The 23,229-nt window shown below is 48.1% G+C and overlaps 1 protein-coding gene across 3 annotated transcripts in view; it reads left to right on the top strand.

Moving 5' to 3' along the window:
• The window catches only part of LOC121845726 (condensin complex subunit 3-like), a 39,445-nt gene extending 19,465 nt beyond the window's left edge, over positions 1-19,980 (top strand). For all 3 annotated transcript variants that reach the window (XM_042317565.1, XM_042317563.1, XM_042317564.1), the window contains 8 exons: positions 5,740-5,967; positions 6,640-6,821; positions 11,745-11,907; positions 14,616-14,783; positions 16,599-16,719; positions 18,953-19,000; positions 19,079-19,148; positions 19,693-19,980. In XM_042317565.1, the coding sequence (XP_042173499.1) occupies positions 5,740-5,967; positions 6,640-6,821; positions 11,745-11,907; positions 14,616-14,783; positions 16,599-16,719; positions 18,953-19,000; positions 19,079-19,148; positions 19,693-19,819 (1,107 nt within the window). In that variant the 3' untranslated portion in view covers positions 19,820-19,980. The remainder of the gene's footprint in view (positions 1-5,739; positions 5,968-6,639; positions 6,822-11,744; positions 11,908-14,615; positions 14,784-16,598; positions 16,720-18,952; positions 19,001-19,078; positions 19,149-19,692) is intronic.
• The last annotated feature ends 3,249 nt before the right edge of the window (positions 19,981-23,229 follow it).

Genomic DNA, 23,229 nt, shown 5'->3' with positions numbered 1-23,229 from the left:
TCTGTCTCTGTAGATAGCCCAGCTAGATGAGGTCGCCCTCTGTCCAGGGGTGGAAAGACCCTGGATCATTGTTACTCTAACTTCCGCGACGCATATAAGGCCCTGCCCCGCCCCCCTTTCGGAAAAGCTGACCACGACTCCATTTTGTTGATCCCTGCCTACAGACAGAAACTAAAACAAGAAGCTCCCACGCTGAGGTCTGTCCAACGCTGGTCCGACCAAGCTGACTCCACACTCCAAGACTGCTTCCATCACGTGGACTGGGAGATGTTTCGTATTGCGTCAGACAACAACATTGACGAATACGCTGATACGGTGTGCGACTTCATTAGAACGTGCGTTGAAGATGTCGTTCCCATAGCAACGATTAAAACATTCCCTAACCAGAAACCGTGGATTGATGGCAGCATTCGTGTGAAACTGAAGGCACGAACCACTGCTTTTAATCAGGGCAAGGTGTCTGGTAACATGACTGAATACAAACAGTGCAGCTATTCCCTCCGCAAGGCTATCAAACAAGCTAAGCGCCAGTACAGAGACAAAGTAGAATCTCAATTCAACGGCTCAGACACAAGAGGTATGTGGCAGGGTCTACAGTCAATCACGGACTACAGGAAGAAACCCAGCCCAGCCACGGACCAGGATGTCTTGCTCCCAGGCAGACTAAATAACTTTTTGCCCGCTTTGAGGACAATACAGTGCCACTGACACGGCCTGCAACGGAATCATGCGGTCTCTCCTTCACTGCAGCCGAAGTGAGTAAGACATTTAAACGTGTTAACCCTCGCAAGGCTGCAGGCCCAGACGGCATCCCCAGCCGCGCCCTCAGAGCATGCGCAGACCAGCTGGCCGGTGTGTTTACGGACATATTCAACCAATCCCTATACCAGTCTGCTGTTCCCACATGCTTCAAGAGGGCCACCATTGTTCCTGTTCCCAAGAAAGCTAAGGTAACTGAGCTAAACGACTACCGCCCCGTAGCACTCACATCCGTCATCATGAAGTGCTTTGAGAGACTAGTCAAGGACCATATCACCTCCACCCTACCTGACACCCTTGACCCACTCCAATTTGCTTACCGCCCAAATAGGTCCACAGACGATGCAATCTCAACCACACTGCACACTGCCCTAACCCATCTGGACAAGAGGAATACCTATGTGAGAATGCTGTTCATCGACTACAGCTCGGCATTCAACACCATAGTACCCTCCAAGCTCGTCATCAAGCTCGAGACCCTGGGTCTCGACCCCGCCCTGTGCAACTGGGTACTGGACTTCCTGACGGGCCGCCCCCAGGTGGTGAGGGTAGGCAACAACATCTCCTCCCCGCTGATCCTCAACACTGGGGCCCCACAAGGGTGCGTTCTGAGCCCCCTCCTGTACTCCCTGTTCACCCACGACTGCGTGGCCATGCACGCCTCCAACTCAATCATCAAGTTTGCGGACGACACAACAGTGGTAGGCTTGATTACCAACAACGACGAGACGGCCTACAGGGAGGAGGTGAGGGCCCTCGGAGTGTGGTGTCAGGAAAATAACCTCACACTCAACGTCAACAAAACTAAGGAGATGATTGTGGACTTCAGGAAACAGCAGAGGGAACACCCCCATCCACATCGATGGAACAGTAGTGGAGAGGGTAGCAAGTTTTAAGTTCCTCGGCATAAACATCACAGACAAACTGAATTGGTCCACTCACACAGACAGCATCGTGAGGAAGGCGCAGCAGCGCCTCTTCAACCTCAGGAGGCTGAAGAAATTCGGCTTGTCACCAAAAGCACTCACAAACTTCTACAGATGCACAATCGAGAGCATCCTGGCGGGCTGTATCACCGCCTGGTATGGCAACTGCACCGCCCTCAACCGTAAGGCTCTCCAGAGGGTAGTGAGGTCTGCACAACGCATCACCGGGGGCAAACTACCTGCCCTCCAGGACACCTACACCACCCGATGCTACAGGAAGGCCATAAAGATCATCAAGGACATCAACCACCCGAGCCACTGCCTGTTCACCCCGCTGTCATCCAGAAGGCGAGGTCAGTACAGGTGCATCAAAGCTGGGACCGAGAGACTGAAAAACAGCTTCTATCTCAAGGCCATCAGACTGTTAAACAGCCACCACTAACATTGAGTGGCTACTGCCAACACACTGTCAATGACACTGACTCTACTCCAGCCACTTTAATCATGGGAATTGATGGGAAATGATGTAAATATATCACTAGCCACTTTAAACAATGCTACCTTATATAATGTTACTTACCCTACATTGTTCATCTCATATGCATACGTTGATACTGTACTCTATATCATCGACTGCATCCTTATGTAATACATGTATCACTAGCCACTTTAACTATGCCACTTGGTTTACATACTTATCTCATATGTATATACTGTACTCGATATCATCTACTGTATCTTGCCTATGCTGCTCGGTACCATCACTCATTCATATATCCTTATGTACATATTCTTTATCCCCTTACACTGTGTATAAGACAGTAGTTTTTTTGGAATTGTTAGTTAGATTACTTGCTCGTTATTACTGCATTGTCGGAACTAGAAGCACAAGCATTTCGCTACACTCGCATTAACATCTGCTAACCATGTGTATGTGACAAATAAAATTTGATTTGATTTGATTTGATTTGATTTGATTTGTCTCTGTAGATAGCCCAGCTAGATGAGGTCGCCCTCTGTCTCTGTAGATAGCCCAGCTAGATGAGGTCGCCCTCTGTCTCTGTAGATAGCCCAGCTAGATGAGGTCGCCCTCTGTCTCTGTAGATAGCCCAGCTAGATGAGGTCGCCCTCTGTCTCTGTAGATAGCCCAGCTAGATGAGGTCGCCCTCTGTCTCTGTAGATAGCCCAGCTAGATGAGGTCGCCCTCTGTCTCTGTAGATAGCCCAGCTAGATGAGGTCGCCCTCTGTCTCTGTAGATAGCCCAGCTAGATGAGGTCGCCCTCTGTCTCTGTAGATAGCCCAGCTAGATGAGGTCGCCCTCTGTCTCTGTAGATAGCCCAGCTAGATGAGGTCACCCTCTGTCTCTGTAGATAGCCCAGCTAGATGAGGTCGCCCTCTATCTACAGAGACAGAGGGCGACCTCATCTAGCTGGGCTGTCTCTGTAGATAGCCCAGCTAGATGAGGTCGCCCTCTGTCTCTGTAGATAGCCCAGCTAAATGAGGTCAGTATCACCCTCTGTCTCTGTAGATAGCCCAGCTAGATGAGGTCAGTATCACCCTCTGTCTCTCTGTAGATAGCCCAGCTAGATGAGGTCGCCCTCTGTCTCTGTAGATAGCCCAGCTAGATGAGGTCGCCCTCTGTCTCTGTAGATAGCCCAGCTAGATGAGGTCGCCCTCTGTCTCTGTAGATAGCCCAGCTAGATGAGGTCGCCCTCTGTCTCTGTAGATAGCCCAGCTAGATGAGGTCGCCCTCTGTCTCTGTAGATAGCCCAGCTAGATGAGGTCGCCCTCTGTCTCTGTAGATAGCCCAGCTAGATGAGGTCGCCCTCTGTCTCTGTAGATAGCCCAGCTAGATGAGGTCGCCCTCTGTCTCTGTAGATAGCCCAGCTAGATGAGGTCGCCCTCTGTCTCTGTAGATAGCCCAGCTAGATGAGGTCGCCCTCTGTCTCTGTAGATAGCCCAGCTAGATGAGGTCAGTATCACCCTCTGTCTCTGTAGATAGCCCAGCTAGATGAGGTCGCCCTCTGTCTCTGTAGATAGCCCAGCTAGATGAGGTCGCCCTCTGTCTCTGTAGATAGCCCAGCTAGATGAGGTCAGTATCACCCTCTGTGTCTGTAGATAGCCCAGCTAGATGAGGTCGCCCTCTGTCTCTCTGTAGATAGCTCAGCTAGATGAGGTCGCCCTCTGTCTCTGTAGATAGCCCAGCTAGATGAGGTCAGTATCACCCTCTGTCTCTGTAGATAGCCCATCTAGATGAGGTCGCCCTCTGTCTCTGTAGATAGCCCAGCTAGATGAGGTCAGTATCGTTCTCTGTAAATATCCCAGCTAGATGAGGTCAGTATCTCGTTCTGTCTCTGTAGATAGCCCAGCTAGATGAGGTCAGTATCTCGTTCTGTCTCTGTAGATAGCCCAGCTAGATGAGGTCAGTATCACCCTCTGTCTCTGTAGATAGCCCATCTAGATGAGGTCGCCCTCTGTCTCTGTAGATAGCCCAGCTAGATGAGGTCAGTATCGTTCTGTCTCTGTAGATAGCCTAGCTAGATGAGGTCAGTATCGTTCTCTGTAAATATCCCAGCTAGATGAGGTCAGTATCTCGTTCTGTCTCTGTAGATAGCCCAGCTAGATGAGGTCAGTATCTCGTTCTGTCTCTGTAGATAGCCCAGCTAGATGAGGTCAGTATCACCCTCTGTCTCTGTAGATAGCCCAGCTAGATGAGGTCAGCATCGGTGTCTGTAGATAGCCCAGCTAGATGAGGTCAGTATCACCCTCTGTAGATAGCCCAGCTAGATGAAGTCAGCATCGGTGTCTGTAGATAGCCCAGCTAGATGAGGTCAGCATCGGTCTCTGTCTCTGTAGATAGCCCAGCTAGACGAGGTCAGTATCGTTCTCTGCAGATATCCCAGCTAGACGAGGTCAGTATCGGTCTGTCTCTGTAGATAGCCCAGCTAGATGAGGTCAGAATCACCCTCTGTAGATAGCCAAGCTAGATGAGGTCAGTATCGTTCTCTGTCTCTGTAGATAGCCAAGCTAGATGAGGTCAGTATTGCCCTCGGTCTCTGTAGATAGCCAAGCTAGATGAGGTCAGTATTGCCCTCGGTCTCTGTAGATAGCCAAGCTAGATGAGGTCAGAATCACCCTCTGTAGATAGCCAAGCTAGATGAGGTCAGTATCGTTCTCTGTCTCTGTAGATAGCCAAGCTAGATGAGGTCAGTATTGCCCTCGGTCTCTGTAGATAGCCCAGCTAGATGAGGTATTGACCCTCCCTGTAGATAGCCCAGCTAGATGAGGTATTGACCCTCTCTGTAGATAGCCCAGCTAGATGAGGTATTGACCCTCTCTGTAGATAGCCCAGCTAGATGAGGTATTGACCCTCTCTGTAGATAGCCCAGCTAGATGAGGTATTGACCCTCTCTGTAGATAGCCCAGCTAGATGAGGTATTGACCCTCTCTGTAGATAGCCCAGCTAGATGAGGTATTGACCCTCTCTGTAGATAGCCCAGCTAGATGAGGTATTGACCCTCTCTGTAGATAGCCCAGCTAGATGAGGTATTGACCCTCTCTGTAGATAGCCCAGCTAGATGAGGTATTGACCCTCTCTGTAGATAGCCCAGCTAGATGAGGTATTGACCCTCTCTGTAGATAGCCCAGCTAGATGAGGTATTGACCCTCTCTGTAGATAGCCCAGCTAGATGAGGTATTGACCCTCTCTGTAGATAGCCCAGCTAGATGAGGTATTGACCCTCTCTGTAGATAGCCCAGCTAGATGAGGTATTGACCCTCTCTGTAGATAGCCCAGCTAGATGAGGTATTGACCCTCTCTGTAGATAGCCCAGCTAGATGAGGTATTGACCCTCTCTGTAGATAGCCCAGCTAGATGAGGTATTGACCCTCTCTGTAGATAGCCCAGCTAGATGAGGTATTGACCCTCTCTGTAGATAGCCCAGCTAGATGAGGTATTGACCCTCTCTGTAGATAGCCCAGCTAGATGAGGTATTGACCCTCTCTGTAGATAGCCCAGCTAGATGAGGTATTGACCCTCTCTGTCTCTCTGTAGATCGCCCAGCTAGATGAGGCTAAGATCCGTATCAGCGCTCTGAGGTCAGTCATCGACCTGCTGCTGCTCTACGGCTTCACACTTCTGTCTGAACGCCCCAGCCCCGCCCCCCAGACCTCCCATTCGCCAGCCAACCAGGAAGACCAGGAGAAGGGGGAGGAGCCGGAGGAGGGGAGCAGCACCGCTCAGTCCATCCTGATGATGCTGTCTGACTTCCTGGACAGCGAGGTGTGTGTTAGGAAGTGTGTGTGTGTTTATGATTCGGTGTGTGTGTGTTTGTGATTGGGTGTGTGTGTGTTTATGATTCTGTGTGTGTGTTTATGATGCGGTGTGTGTGTGTTTATGATTGGGTGTGTGTGTGTGTTTATGATGCGGTGTGTGTGTGTGTGTGTTTATGATTCTGTGTGTGTGTGTGTGTTTATGATTCAGTGTGTGTGTGTGTTTATGATTCGGTGTGTGTGTGTGTTTATGATTCGGTGTGTGTGTGTGTTTATGATTCTGTGTGTGTTTATGATTCTGTGTGTGTGTGTGTGTTTATGATTCTGTGTGTGTGTTTATGATTCGGTGTGTGTGTTTATGATTCGGTGTGTGTGTTTATGATTCGGTGTGTGTGTGTGTTTATGATTCTGTGTGTGTGTTTATGATTCTGTGTGTGTGTGTGTGTTTATGATTCGGTGTGTGTGTTTATGATTCGGTGTGTGTGTGTGTGTTTATGATTGGGTGTGTGTGTTTATGATTCTGTGTGTGTGTGTGTGTTTATGATTGGGTGTGTGTGTTTATGATGCGGTGTGTGTGTTTATGATGCGGTGTGTGTGTTTATGATTCGGTGTGTGTGTTTATGATTGGGTGTGTGTGTTTATGATGCGGTGTGTGTGTGTTTATGATTCGGTGTGTGTGCAGGTATCTGAGCTGCGTACCGAGACAGCGGAGGGTCTGGCCAAACTGATGTATTCCGGCCGGATCTCCAGTGCCAAGCTCCTCTCCCGATTGGTGTTGCTATGGTACAACCCCGTCACCGAGGACGACACCAGACTACGCCACTGCCTCGGAGTGTTCTTCCAGCTGTACGCCCGGGAGAGCAGGTACGACACACCCTACTCTGACCCCTAGATACTCCGACCCCTAGATACTCTGACCCCTAGATACTCTGACCCCTAGATACTCTGACCCCTAGATACTCTGACCCCTAGATACTCTGACCCCTAGATACTCTGACCCCTAGATACTCTGGGGATATACTCTGACCCCTAGATACTCTGACCCCTAGATACTCTGGGGATATACTCTGACCCCTAGATACTCTGACCCCTAGATACTCTGACCCCTAGATACTCTGGGGATATACTCTGACCCCTAGATACTCTGACCCCTAGATACTCTGGGGATATACTCTGACCCCTAGATACTCTGACCCCTAGATACTCTGACCCCTAGATACTCTGGGGATATACTCTGACCCCTAGATACTCTGGGGATATACTCTGACCCCTAGATACTCTGGGGATATACTCTGACCCCTAGATACTCTGGGGATATACTCTGACCCCTAGATACTCTGGGGATATACTCTGACCCCTAGATACTCTGGGGATATACTCTGACCCCTAGATACTCTGGGGATATACTCTGACCCCTAGATACTCTGACCCCTAGATACTCTGACCCCTAGATACACTGGGGATATACTCTGACCCCTAGATACTCTGGGGGTATACTCTGACCCCTAGATACTCTGGGGATATACTCTGACCCCTAGATACTCTGGGGATATACTCTGACCCCTAGATACTCTGGGGGTATACTCTGACCCCTAGATACTCTGGGGATATACTCTAACCCCTAGATACTCTGACCCCTAGATACACTGGGGATATACTCTGACCCCTAGATACTCTGGGGATATACTCTGACCCCAAGATACTCTGGGGGTATACTCTGACCCCTAGATACACTGGGGATATACTCTGACCCCAAGATACTCTGGGGTATACTCTGACCCCTAGATACTCTGGGGATATACTCTGACCCCAAGATACTCTGGGGGTATACTCTGACCCCTAGATACACTGGGGATATACTCTGACCCCAAGATACTCTGGGGTATACTCTGACCCCTAGATACTCTGGGGATATACTCTGACCCCAAGATACTCTGGGGTATACTCTGACCCCTAGATACTCTGGGGGTATACTCTGACCCCTAGATACTGTGGGGATATACTCTGACCCCTAGATACTCTGGGGGTATACTCTGACCCCTAGATACTCTGGGGATATACTCTGACCCCTAGATACTCTGGGGATATACTCTGACCCCTAGATACTCTGGGGGTATACTCTGACCCCTAGATACTCTGACCCCTAGATATTCTGACCCCTAGATACTCTGACCCCTAGATACTCTGACCCCTAGATACTCTAACCCCTAGATACTCTGGGGATATACTCTGACCCCTAGATACTCTGGGGATACAACCAGCTTCACCTGGAATGCTTTTCCAACAGTCTTGAAGGAGTTCCCACATATGCTGAGCACTTGTTGGCTGTTTTTCCTTCACTCTGCGGTCCAACTCATCCCAAACCATCTCAATTGGGTTGAGGTCGGGTGATTGTGGAGGCCAGGTCATCTGATGCAGCACTCCATCACTCTCCTTGGTCAAATGGCCCTTACACAGCCTGTAGGTGTGTTGGGTCATTGTCCTGTTGAAAAACAGAGGATAGTCCCATTAAGCGCAAACCAGAAGTCTGCCTTGAATTCTAAATATATAATTGATAGTGTCACAGGCAAAGCACCCCCACATCATCACACCTCCTCCTCCATGCTTCGCGGTGGGAACCACACATGCAGAGTCCATCCGTTCACCTGCTCTGTGTCTCACAAACATCGCAGATTTGGACTCATCAGACCAAAGGACAGATTTCCACCGGTCTAATGTCCATTGCTTGTGTTTCTTGGCCCAAACAAGTCTCTTCTTCTTATTGGTGTCCTTTAGTAGTGGTTACAGCAATTCAACCACGAAGGTCTGATCCACGCAGTCTCCTCTGAACAGTTGATGTTGAGATGTGTCTGTTACTTGAACTCTGTGAAGCATTTATTTGGGCTGCAATCTGAGGCTTGTAACTCTAATGAACTCATCCTCTGCAGCAGAGGTAACTCTGGGTCTGAGGTTGGTAACTCTAACGAACATATCCTCTGCAGCAGAGGTAACTCTGGGTCTTCCTTTCCTGTGGCGGTCCTCATGAGAGCCAGTTTCATCACAGCGCTTGATGGTTGTTGCGACTGAACTTCATGTTTGACTGACCTTCATGTCTTAAAGTAATGATGGACTGTCATTTCTCTTTGCTTATTTGAGCTGTTCTTGCCATAATAGGGACTTGGTCTTTTACCAAATAGGGCTAACTTCTGTATACCCCTCCTACCTTGTCACAACACAACTAATTGGCTCAAAAGCATTAACTTCTTGCGTCGAGCCACTGTCATCTTAGATTTTCAAAATATGCTTCTCAACCATAGCAAAACAAGCATTTGTGTAACAGCTAGCGCAGCTAGCGCAGCTAGCGTAGCATTTAGCGTTAGCATTAGCAGGCAACATTTTCATAAAATCATTACCTTTGAAGAACTTCAGATGTTTTCAATGAGGAGACTCTCAGTTAGATAGCAAATGCTCAGTTTTTCCTGAAAGATTATTTGTTTAGCAGAAATTGCTCCGTTTGGTGCGTCACGTTTGGCTACCAAAAAAACCCGAAAATTCAGTCTTCAAAACGCCGAACTTTTTTCAAAATTAACTCCATAATATCGACTGAAACATGGTAAACGTTGTTTAGAATCAATCCTCAAGGTGTTTTTCACATATCTCTTCATGATATATCGTTCGTTGAAAGCCTCCTCTCTCCTCTCAATCACTGGATGACTGCGTGCAGCTTGTAGATTACGCACCAATTTAGACAAAGGACACCGGGCGGACCCCTGGTAAATGTAGTCTCTTATGGCCAATCTTCCAATGATATGCCTACAAATATGTCACAATGCTGCAGACACCTTGGAGAAACGATAGAAAGGGCAGGCTCATTCCCGGCGCATTCACAGCCATATAAGGAGACAACAGAGCTTCAAAAATTCTGCCGATTTCCTGGTTGAAGTTTCATCTTGGTTTCACCTGTAGCATGAGTTCTGTGGCACTCACAGATAATATCTTTGCAGTTTTGGAAACCTTAGTGTTTTCTTTCCAAAGCTGCCAATTATATGCATAGTCGAGCATCTTTTCGTGACAAAATATTGCGCTTAAAACGGGCACGTTTTTTTTATCCATAACTTAAAAGAGCGCCCCCTATATCCAAGAAGTTAAGAAGGAAAGAAATTCCACAAATTAACTTTTAACAAGGCACAGCTGTTAATTGAAATGCATTCCAGATGACTACCTCATGAAGCTGGTTGAGAGAATGCCAAGAATGTGCAAGAATGTGTCAAGGCAAAGGGTGGCTACGTTGAAGAATCTCAAATATAAAATATATTTGATTTGTTTAACACCGTTTTGGTTACTACATGATTCCATATTTACGTGTTTACTGACTGTGTGTGTTCAGGGCCCACCAGGAGTGTGTTTACTGACTGTGTGTGTGTTCAGGGCCCACCAGCAGTGTGTTTACTGACTGTGTGTGTTCAGGGCCCACCAGGAGTGTGTTTACTGACTGTGTGTGTGTTCAGGGCCCACCAGGAGTGTGTTTACTGACTGTGTGTGTGTTCAGGGCCCACCAGCAGTGTGTTTACTGACTGTGTGTGTTCAGGGCCCACCAGCAGTGTGTTTACTGACTGTGTGTGTGTTCAGGGCCCACCAGGAGTGTGTTTACTGACTGTGTGTGTGTTCAGGGCCCACCAGGAGTGTGTTTACTGACTGTGTGTGTGTTCAGGGCCCACCAGGAGTGTGTTTACTGACTGTGTGTGTTCAGGGCCCACCAGGAGTGTGTTTACTGACTGTGTGTGTGTTCAGGGCCCACCAGGAGTGTGTTTACTGACTGTGTGTGTTCAGGGCCCACCAGCAGTGTGTTTACTGACTGTGTGTGTGTTCAGGGCCCACCAGGAGTGTGTTTACTCACTGTGTGTATTCAGGGCCCACTAGGAGTGTGTTTACTGACTGTGTGTGTGTTCAGGGCCCACCAGCAGTGTGTTTACTGACTGTGTGTGTTCAGGGCCCACCAGGAGTGTGTTTACTGACTGTGTGTGTGTTCAGGGCCCACCAGCAGGGTGTTTACTGTGTGTGTGTGACTGTGTGTGTTCAGGGCCCACCAGGAGTGTGTTTACTGACTGTGTGTGTACAGGGCCCACCAGGAGTGTGTTTACTGACTGTGTGTGTACAGGGCCCACCAGGAGTGTGTTTACTGACTGTGTGTGTGTTCAGGGCCCACCAGGAGTGTGTTTACTGACTGTGTGTGTGTTCAGGGCCCACCAGGAGTGTGTTTACTGACTGTGTGTGTTCAGGGCCCACCAGGAGTGTGTTTACTGACTGTGTGTGTTCAGGGCCCACCAGGAGTGTGTTTACTGACTGTGTGTGTGTGTGTTCAGGGCCCACCAGCAGTGTGTTTACTGACTGTGTGTGTTCAGGGCCCACCAGGAGTGTGTGTACTGACTGTGTGTGTGTTCAGGGCCCACCAGGAGTGTGTTTACTGACTGTGTGTGTGTTCAGGGCCCACCAGGAGTGTGTTTACTGACTGTGTGTGTGTTCAGGGCCCACCAGGAGTGTGTTTACTGACTGTGTGTGTTCAGGGCCCACCAGGAGTGTGTTTACTGACTGTGTGTGTGTTCAGGGCCCACCAGCAGTGTGTTTACTGACTGTGTGTGTGTTCAGGGCCCACCAGGAGTGTGTTTACTGACTGTGTGTGTGTTCAGGGCCCACCAGGAGTGTGTTTACTGACTGTGTGTGTGTTCAGGGCCCACCAGGAGTGTGTTTACTGACTGTGTGTGTGTTCAGGGCCCACCAGGAGTGTGTTTACTGACTGTGTGTGTTCAGGGCCCACCAGGAGTGTGTGGAGGAGTGCTTCCTGCCCACCCTCCAGACCCTGCTGAATGCTCCGGCTACGTCTCCATTGGCCGAGGTGGACGTCACCAACGTAGCAGAGCTGCTGGTGGAGCTGACACGGCCCAGCTCTCTCATAAAGCCTGGAGACACACAGGTAATATTTAATATAACATCTATATAATAGTGATGGGGGGGTCCATAGATATACAGACCTCTAACACACAGGTAATATTTAATATAACATCTATATAATAGTGATGGGGGGGTCCATAGATATACAGACCTCTAACACACAGGTAATATTTAATATAACATCTATATAATAGTGATGGGGGGTCCATAGATATACAGACCTCTAACACACAGGTAATATTTAATATAACCTCTATATAATAGTGATGTGATGGGGGTCCATAGATATACTGACCTCTAACACACAGGTAATATTTAATATAACCTCTATATAATAGTGATGGGGGGTCCATAGATATACAGACCTCTAACACACAGGTAATATTTAATATAACATCTATATAATAGTGATGGGGGGTCCATAGATATACAGACCTCTAACACACAGGTAATATTTAATATAACCTCTATATAATAGTGATGGGGGTCCATAGATATACTGACCTCTAACACACAGGTAATATTTAATATAACCTCTATATAATAGTGATGGGGTGGGGGTGGGGGGGTCCATAGATATACAGACCTCTAACACACAGGTAATATTTAATATAACCTCTATATAATAGTGATGGGGTGGGGGTGGGGGTCCATAGATATACTGACCTCTAACACACAGGTAATATTTAATATAACCTCTATATAATAGTGATGGGGGGTCCATAGATATACTGACCTCTAACACACAGGTAATATTTAATATAACCTCTATATAATAGTGATGGGGTGGGGGTGGGGGGTCCATAGATATACAGACCTCTAACACACAGGTAATATTTAATATAACCTCTATATAATAGTGATGTGATGGGGTGGGGGGGTCCATAGATATACTGACCTCTAACACACAGGTAATATTTAATATAACCTCTATATAATAGTGATGGGGGGTCCATAGATATACAGACCTCTAACACACAGGTAATATTTAATATAACATCTATATAATAGTGATGGGGGTCCATAGATATACAGACCTCTAACACACAGGTAATATTTAATATAACCTCTATATAATAGTGATGGGGGTCCATAGATATACAGACCTCTAACACACAGGTAATATTTAATATAACCTCTATATAATAGTGATGGGGGGTCCATAGATATACTGACCTCTAACACACAGGTAATATTTAATATAACCTCTATATAATAGTGATGGGGTGGGGGTGGGGGTCCATAGATATACAGACCTCTAACACACAGGTAATATTTAATATAACCTCTATATAATAGTGATGTGATGGGGTGGGGGTCCATAGATATACTGACCTCTAACACACAGGTAATATTTAATATAACCTCTATATAATAGTGATGGGGGTCCATAGATATACAGACCTCTAACACACAGGTAATATTTAATATAACCTCTATGTAATAGTGATGTGATGGGGTGGGGGGGGTCCATAGATATACTGACCTCTAACACACAGGTAATATTTAATATAACCTCTATATAATAGTGATGGGGGGTCCATAGATATACAGACCTCTAACACACAGGTAATATTTAATATAACCTCTATATAATAGTGATGGGGGGTCCATAGATATACAGACCTCTAACACACAGGTAATATTTAATATAACCTCTATATAATAGTGATGGGGGTCCATAGATATACAGACCTCTAACACACAGGTAATATTTAATATAACCTCTATATAATAGTGATGGGGGTCCATAGATATACTGACCTCTAACACACAGGTAATATTTAATATAACCTCTATATAATAGTGATGGGGTGGGGGTGGGGGTCCATAGATATACTGACCTTTAACACACAGGTAATATTTAATATAACATCTATATAATAGTGATGGGGGGTCCATAGATATACAGACCTCTAACACACAGGTAATATTTAATATAACATCTATATAATAGTGATGGGGGGGTCCATAGATATACAGACCTCTAACACACAGGTAATATTTAATATAACATCTATATAATAGTGATATTGCATATCACAATATTATTTTGGTCCATTATATTGATACTTTGGATCTTGTAAAAAAAAAAAATCTATATATTTTTATCTTGCTAGGTAGCGTTAGGTACAGCTGAATAGCGCTAGCTAACTTGTCCTCCATCTTGTTTTTAAATAGTGAACATGTTTTCAGAGCTTGTTTTCTCGTGGCTCTCTCTGCACCAGGCACACGGTGAACAATATGTTTGGAACCTCGAATTTCAATAAAATCACAATACACGTAGAATCACAATACACGTAGAATCACAATACATGTAGAATCACAATACACGTAGAATCACAATACATGTAGAATCACAATACACGTAGAATCACCATATATGTAGAATCACAATACACGTAGAATCACAATACACGTAGAATCACAATACACGTAGAATCACAATACACGTAGAATCACAATACACGTAGAATCACAATACACGTAGAATCACAATACATGTAGAATCACAATACATTAGAATCACAATACACGTAGAATCACAATACACGTAGAATCACAATACACGTAGAATCACAATACACGTAGAATCACAATACACGTAGAATCACAATACATGTAGAATCACAATACACATACAATACAATACATGAATTACTGGTCTCATCCCTCTGTCTGAAGTGTGTTCTCTGGAGGCTAAACGTGTGTGTGTGTGTGCGCGCTCAGGAGGTGTGTGTCCATGACTACCTGGCAGTGCGTGTGTGTGGTGAGATGCTGAAGGACCCGTCAGCTCCCGAAGTCCGTCTCTACGCCAAAGTACTGAACAGTCTGGAGCTCAGTGCTGACGGCAACACAACTAGAGACCTGGTGACCCTGTTACAACAAGTTACACAGGTACAGTACTGACAACAACACCTGGTGACCCTGTTACAACACAACACCTGGTGACCCTGTTACAACACCTGGTGACCCTGTTACAACACCTGGTGACCCTGTTACAACACCTGGTGACCCTGTTACAACACCTGGTGACCCTGTTACAACACCTGGTGACCCTGTTACAACACCTGGTGACCCTGTTACAACACCTGGTGACCCTGTTACAACACCTGGTGACCCTGTTACTACACCTGGTGACCCTGTTACAACAAGTTACACAGGTACAGTACTGACAACAACACCTGGTGACCCTGTTACAACACCTGGTGACCCTGTTACAACACCTGGTGACCCTGTTACAACACCTGGTGACCCTGTTACAACACCTGGTGACCCTGTTACAACACCTGGTGACCCTGTTACAACACCTGGTGACCCTGTTACAACACCTGGTGACCCTGTTACAACATCTGGTGACCCTGTTACAACACCTGGTGACCCTGTTACAACATCTGGTGACCCTGTTACAACAAGTTACACAGGTACAGTACTGACAACAACACCTGGTGACCCTGTTACAACAAGTTACACAGGTACAGTACTGACAACAACACAACACCTGGTGACCCTTTTACAACACAACACCTGGTGACCCTGTTACAACACAACACCTGGTGACCCTGTTACAACACCTGGTGACCCTGTTACAACACCTGGTGACCCTGTTACAACACAACACCTGGTGACCCTGTTACAACACAACACCTGGTGACCCTGTTACAACACCTGGTGACCCTGTTACAACACCACACCTGGTGACCCTGTTACAACACAACACCTGGTGACCCTGTTACAACACAACACCTGGTGACCCTGTTACAACACCTGGTGACCCTGTTACAACACCACACCTGGTGACCCTGTTACAACACAACACCTGGTGACCCTGTTACAACACAACACCTGGTGACCCTGTTACAACACCTGGTGACCCTGTTACAACACAACACCTGGTGACCCTGTTACAACACCTGGTGACCCTGTTACAACACAACACCTGGTGACCCTGTTACAACACCTGGTGACCCTGTTACAACACAACACCTGGTGACCCTGTTACAACACGACACCTGGTGACCCTGTTACAACACGACACCTGGTGACCCTGTTACAACACGACACCTGGTGACCCTGTTACAACACAACACCTGGTGACCCTGTTACAACACCTGGTGACCCTGTTACAACACAACACCTGGTGACCCTGTTACAACACCTGGTGACCCTGTTACAACACGACACCTGGTGACCCTGTTACAACACCTGGTGACCCTGTTACAACACAACACCTGGTGACCCTGTTACAACACAACACCTGGTGACCCTGTTACAACACCTGGTGACCCTGTTACAACACCTGGTGACCCTGTTACAACACAACACCTGGTGACCCTGTTACAACACCTGGTGACCCTGTTACAACACAACACCTGGTGACCCTGTTACAACACCTGGTGACCCTGTTACAACACAACACCTGGTGACCCTGTTACAACACAACACCTGGTGACCCTGTTACAACACAACACCTGGTGACCCTGTTACAACACCTGGTGACCCTGTTACAACACCTGGTGACCCTGTTACAACACAACACCTGGTGACCCTGTTACAACACAACACCTGGTGACCCTGTTACAACACCTGGTGACCCTGTTACAACACCTGGTGACCCTGTTACAACACCTGGTGACCCTGTTACAACACCTGGTGACCCTGTTACACCACACACATTTCCTGATGACACCAAACTAACTGATGTCTGTGTAGGAGGTGAAGGATCGTATCGCTTTGCGTGCTGTGGAGAAGCTGATTGGACAGCTGCAGGACTCCAACAACCAACCAGATCTCAGCACTACGACATTACAGCCTGTAGATGTCAACACTGAGGGTAAAGAGAGAGGAGACTACTACTGAGGGTAGCGAGAGAGGAGACTACCACTGAGGGTAGAGAGAGAGGAGACTACTACTGAGGGTAGAGAGAGAGGAGACTACCACTGAGGGTAAAGAGAGAGGAGACTACCACTGAGGGTAGAGAGAGAGAGAGACTACTACTGAGGGTATAGAGAGAGGAGACTACTACTGAGGGTAGAGAGAGAGGAGACTACTACTGAGGGTAAAGAGAGAGGAGACTACCACTGAGGGTAGAGAGAGAGAGACTACTACTGAGGGTATAGAGAGAGAGGAGACTACTACTGAGGGTAGAGAGAGAGAGGAGACTACTACTGAGGGTAGAGCGAGAGAGGAGACTACTACTGAGGGTAGAGCGAGAGAGGAGACTACTACTGAGGGTAGAGAGAGAGGAGACTACTACTGAGGGTAGAGAGAGAGGAGACTACTACTGAGGGTAGAGAGAGAGGAGACTACCACTGAGGGTAAAGAGAGAGGAGACTACTACTGAGGGTAGAGAGAGAGGAGACTACTACTGAGGGTAGAGAGGGGAGAGACTACCACTGAGGGTAGAGAGAGAGGAGACTACTACTGAGGGTAAAGAGAGAGGAGACTACTACTGAGGGTAAAGAGAGAGAGGAGACTACTACTGAGGGTAGAGAGAGAGGAGACTACCACTGAGGGTAGAGAGAGAGGAGACTACTACTGAGGGTAGAGAGAGAGAGGAGACTACTACTGAGGGTAGAGAGAGAGGAGACTACTACTGAGGGTAGAGAGAGAGGAGACTACTACTGAGGGTAGAGAGAGAGGAGACTACTACTGAGGGTAGAGAGAGAGGAGACTACTACTGAGGGTAGAGAGAGAGGAGACTACTACTGAGGGTAGAAAGAGAGAGACTACTACTGAGGGTAGAGAGAGAGGAAACTACTACTGAGGGTAGAGAGAGAGAGAGAGAGGAGACTACTACTGAGGGTAGAGAGAGAGGAGACTACTACTGAGGGTAGAGAGAGAGAGACTACTACTGAGGGTAGAGAGAGACGAGAGAGATTACTACTGAGGGTAGAGAGAGACGAGAGGAGACTACTACTGAGGGTAGAGAGAGAGAGGAGACTACTACTGAGGGTAGAGAGAGAGGAGACTACCACTGAGGGTAGAGAGAGAGGAGACTACTACTGAGGGTAAAGAGAGAGGAGACTACTACTGAGGGTAGAGAGAGAGGAGACTACCACTGAGGGTAGAGAGAGAGGAGACTACTACTGAGGGTAGAGAGAGAGGAGACTACTACTGAGGGTAGAGAGAGAGAGGAGACTACTACTGAGGGTAGAGAGAGAGAGGGTAGAGAGAGAGAGGAGACTACCACTGAGGGTAAAGAGAGAGAGGAGACTACTACTGAGGGTAGAGAGAGAGGAGACTACCACTGAGGGTAAGAGAGAGGAGACTACTACTGAGGGTAGAGAGAGAGGAGACTACCACTGAGGGTAGAGAGAGAGGAGACTACTACTGAGGGTAGAGAGAGGGAGACTACTACTGAGGGTAGAGAGAGAGGAGACTACTACTGAGGGTAGAGAGAGAGAGAGAGAGAGGAGACTACTACTGAGGGTAGAGAGAGGAGACTACCACTGAGGGTAGAGAGAGAGGAGACTACTACTGAGGGTAGAGAGAGAGGAGACTACTACTGAGGGTAGAGAGAGAGGAGACTACTACTGAGGGTAGAGAGAGAGAGAGAGAGAGAGGAGACTACTACTGAGGGTAGAGAGAGAGGAGACTACCACTGAGGGTAGAGAGAGAGGAGACTACTACTGAGGGTAGAGAGAGAGAGAGAGGGGAGACTACCACTGAGGGTAAAGAGAGAGAGAGGAGACTACTACTGAGGGTAAAGAGAGAGAGGAGACTACTACTGAGGGTAGAGAGAGAGAGACTACTACTGAGGGTAGAGAGAGAGGAGACTACTACTGAGGGTAGAGAGAGAGAGGAGACTACTACTGAGGGTAGAGAGAGAGGAGACTACTACTGAGGGTAAAGAGAGAGGAGACTACTACTGACGGTAGAGAGAGAGGAGACTACTACTGAAGGTAGAGAGAGAGGAGACTACTACTGAGGGTAGAGAGAGAGAGACTACTACTGAGGGTAGAGAGAGAGAGACTACTACTGAGGGTAGTAGTCATGTTACTGTTAGACTGAATCAGATGACATGGAGAGAGACAGATGTAACTCCTAATTCTTCATCTCTACAGAGGCTGCCAACCAGGACCTGGACCAGTCTGCCAAGAGGCCCAGGAGAGGTATTACCCCATCTTACACACCTCCTGCTAACCTCTGACACGGTTGAGCACCACTAACAGTTGATCGTGTGTGTGTAGGTCAGAGGAAACCCTCCACAGCCAAAGGAGCCAAGAAGTCCAGCAGATCGGCAGAGTCCTCCGAGGAGAGGTGAGAGGGGAGGAGAAGTGTGCTTAATCGTCCCTGAATGTTGAAATGGATCCGTTCTGTATATCACCTTTATTTTCTCCCTCCTCCTCCTCTCTTTCCGTCTCCCCCCTCCTCTCTTTCCTTCTCCCTCCTCCTCCTCTCCGTCTCCCTCTCCCCTCCTCCTCCTCTCCCTCCTCTCCATCGGTCTCCCTCCTCCTCCTCTCCGTCTCCCTCTCCCCTCCTCCTCCTCTCCCTCCTCTCCATCGGTCTCCCTCCTCCTCTCCCTCCTCTCCATCGGTCTCCCTCCCCCTCCTCTCCATCGGTCTCCCTCCCCCTCCTCCTCTCCATCGGTCTCCCTCCTCTCCATCGGTCTCCCTCCCCCCCTCGTCCTCTCCCTCCTCTCCATCGGTCTTCCGGTCTTCCCCCCCCCCCTCTCCCTCCTCTCCATCGATCTCCCTCCCCCTCCATCTCTCTCCCTCCTCTCCATCGATCTCCCTCCCCCTCCATCTCTCTCCCTACTCTCCATCTGTCTCCCTCCCCCTCTTCCTCTCCTCTCCCTCCATAGTGATGGGGAGAATGTTCCAGACTCGGTGCCGGTACCCCGTCCATCCCGCCGGGCCAAGACGGCAGCTTTGGACAAAACCAGACTGGACCTCAGTGCCCTCATCAACCAGGAGGCCAACACCTCGTAGAGTCCCAGGTCAGATAGGGTAGAGAGGTCAGGATGCCTAGTGGAATCAGTAATGTATCAGAGTAGTGGACATGTAGATCAACAGGTTTAGAGACAGAAGGAATTCCTATCATCAACCTGAATGAAACATTTTTATTGGATTAAATAAAACTATTAAACTTCCTCCTTCCTGTTGTGTCTCTCTGCTGCAATTCTCCCTTTGTTATTGAGCTCTGTATCCCTCCAGGAAGTCCCATTGAGCTCTGTATCCCTCTGTTATTGAGCTCTGTATCCCTCCAGGAAGTCCCATTGAGCTCTGTATCCCTCTGTTATTGAGCTGTATCCCTCTGTTCTGTATCCCTCTGTTATTGAGCTCTGTATCCCTCCAGGAAGTCCCATTGAGCTCTGTATCCCTCTGTTATTGAGCTCTGTATCCCTCCAGGAAGTCCCATTGAGCTCTGTATCCCTCTGTTATTGAGCTCTGTATCCCTCCAGGAAGTCCCATTGAGCTCTGTATCCCTCTGTTATTGAGCCTGTATCCCTCCAGGAAGTCCCATTCCAGGAAGTCCCATTGAGCTCTGTATCCCTCCAGGAAGTCCCATTGAGCTCTGTATCCCTCCAGGAAGTCCCATTGAGCTCTGTATCCCTCTGTTATTGAGCTCTGTATCCTCCAGGAAGTCCCATTGAGGTCTGTATCCCTCCAGGAAGTCCCATTGAGCTCTGTATCCCTCTGTTATTGAGTTCTGTATCCCTCCAGGAAGTCCCATTGAGCTCTGTATCCCTCTGTTATTGAGCTCTGTATCCCTCCAGGAAGTCCCATTGAGCTCTGTATCCCTCCAGGAAGTCCCATTGAGCTCTGTATCCCTCCAGGAAGTCCCATTGAGCTCTGTATCCCTCTCACAAAGGGAGACCACGTCATTACTGAGGTGTGTGGGTTCTGTGGGAGCGTTGCAGGGGTCACGGTGTGTGTGTGTGTGTGTTTGGGGGGGGACTGAACGGGGTGTGGTACAGTACTGAGATGGTCATTATCACTGACCGCAACACATTGGTCCAGTTTCTGCCGGATCTTCCATCGCAGCCAATCACATCGTATGAAATAGCCATCTGATGCTCTACGCTGAACAAATATAAACGCAACATGAAAGAATTTCATGGATTGAGTTACAGTTCGTATCAGTCAATTTAAAAAATATTCATTAGGTCACTAATCTATGTATTTCAGATATGAATTCTTTGGTCACAGATACCTTAACTAAAGTAGGGGCGTGGATCAGAAAACCAGTCAGTATCTGGTGTGATCACCGTTTGCCTCCTGCAGCGTGACACATCTCCTTCACATAGAGTTGATCCGGGTGTTGATTGTGGCCTGTGGAATGTTGTCCCACTCCTCTTCAATGGCTGTGTGAAGTTGCTGGATATTGGTGGGAACTGGAACACGTTGTCGTACACATCGATCCAGAGCATCCCAAACATGCTCTATGGGTGACATGTCTGGTAAGTATGGAGGAACTGGAACACGTTGGAGGAGCATCCCAAACATGCTCTATGGGTGACATGTCTGGTAAGTATGGAGGAACTGGAACACGTTGTCGTACACATCGATCCAGAGCATCCCAAACATGCTCTATGGGTGACATGTCTGGTAAGTATGGAGGAACTGGAACACGTTGTCGTACACATCGATCCAGAGCATCCCAAACATGCTCTATGGGTGACATGTCTGGTAAGTATGGAGGAACTGGAACTGTCGAACATCGTTCCCAAACATGCTCTCATGTCTGGTATCTGGAACACGTCGAGAGCATCCCAAACATGCTCTATGGGTGACATGTCTGGTAAGTATGGAGGAACTGGAACACGTTGTCGTACACATCGATCCAGAGCATCCCAAACATGCTCTATGGGTGACATGTCTGGTAAGTATGGAGGAACTGGAACACGTTGTCGTACACATCGATCCAGATGCATCCCAAACATGCTCTATGGGTGACATGTCTGGTAAGTATGGAGGAACTGGAACACGTTGTCGTACACATCGATCCAGAGCATCCCAAACATGCTCTATGGGTGACATGTCTGGTAAGTATGGAGGAACTGGAACACGTTGTCGTACACATTTCCAGAGCATCCCAAACATGCTCTATGGGTGACATGTCAGGTGAGTATGCAGGCCATGGAAGAACTGGGACATTTTCAGCTTGCCAGGAATGTGTGACCAGATCCTTGTGACATGGGGTGACATGTCATTACATTATCATGCTGAAACATGAGGTGATGGAGGAGGATGAACGGCCTCAGGATCTCATCACGGTATCTCTGTTCATTCATTATCATGCTGAAACATGAGGTGATGGAGGAGGATGAACGGCCTCAGGATCTCGTCACGGTATCTCTGTTCATTCATTATCATGCTGAAACATGAGGTGATGGAGGAGGATGAATGGCCTCAGGATCTCGTCACGGTATCTCTGTTCATTCATTATCATGCTGAAACATGAGGTGATGGAGGAGGATGAATGGCCTCAGGATCTCGTCACGGTATCTCTGTTCATTCATTATCATGCTGAAACTCTGATGGGGAGGATGAACGGCCTCAGGATCTCGGGGTATCTCTGTTCATTCAGGGTTAATAACCTCTGGGGGGTGGGGTAGTGGGGTGTACAGGGTTAATAACCTCTGGGGGGTAGTGGGGTGTACAGGGTTAATAACCTCTGGGGGGTAGTGGGGTTTCAGGGTTAATAACTCTGGGGGTAGTGGGGTTTACAGGGTTAATAACCTCTGGGGGTAGTGGGGTGTACAGGGTTAATAACCCCTGGGGGTGGGGTTTCAGGGTTAATAACCTCTGGGGGGTAGTGGGGTGTACAGGGTTAATAACCTCTGGGGGGTAGTGGGATGTACAGGGTTAATAACCTCTGGGGGGTAGTGGGGTTTCAGGGTTAATAACCTCTGGGGGGTAGTGGGGTTTACAGGGTTAATAACCTCTGGGGGGTAGTGGGGTGTACAGGGTTAATAACCCCTGGGGGGGGTAGTGGGGTGTACAGGGTTAATAACCCCTGGGGGGTAGTGGGGTGTACAGGGTTAATAACCTCTGGGGGGTAGTGGGGTGTACAGGGTTAATTAACCTCTGGGGGTAGTGGGGTGTACAGGGTTAATAACCTCTGGGGGGTAGTGGGGTGTACAGGGTTAATAACCTCAGGGGGGTAGTGAGGTGTACAGGGTTAATAACCTCTGGGGGGTAGTGGGGTGTACAGGGTTAATAACCTCTGGGGGGTAGTGGGGTGTACAGGGTTAATAACCCTGGGGGGTAGTGGGGTGTACAGGGTTAATAACCCCTGGGGGGTAGTTGGGTGTACAGGGTTAATAACCTCTGGGGGGGGTAGTGGGGTGTACAGGGTTAATAACCCCTGGGGGGGGGGTAGTGGGGTGTACAGG

This window comes from Oncorhynchus tshawytscha, unplaced genomic scaffold (assembly GCF_018296145.1).
Source record: "Oncorhynchus tshawytscha isolate Ot180627B unplaced genomic scaffold, Otsh_v2.0 Un_contig_2339_pilon_pilon, whole genome shotgun sequence".
In the NCBI taxonomy this organism is placed as follows: Eukaryota; Metazoa; Chordata; class Actinopteri; order Salmoniformes; family Salmonidae; genus Oncorhynchus; species Oncorhynchus tshawytscha.
The sequence above is the reverse complement of the archived record's forward strand: the minus strand, read 5'-3'. Positions and strand labels throughout refer to the sequence as shown.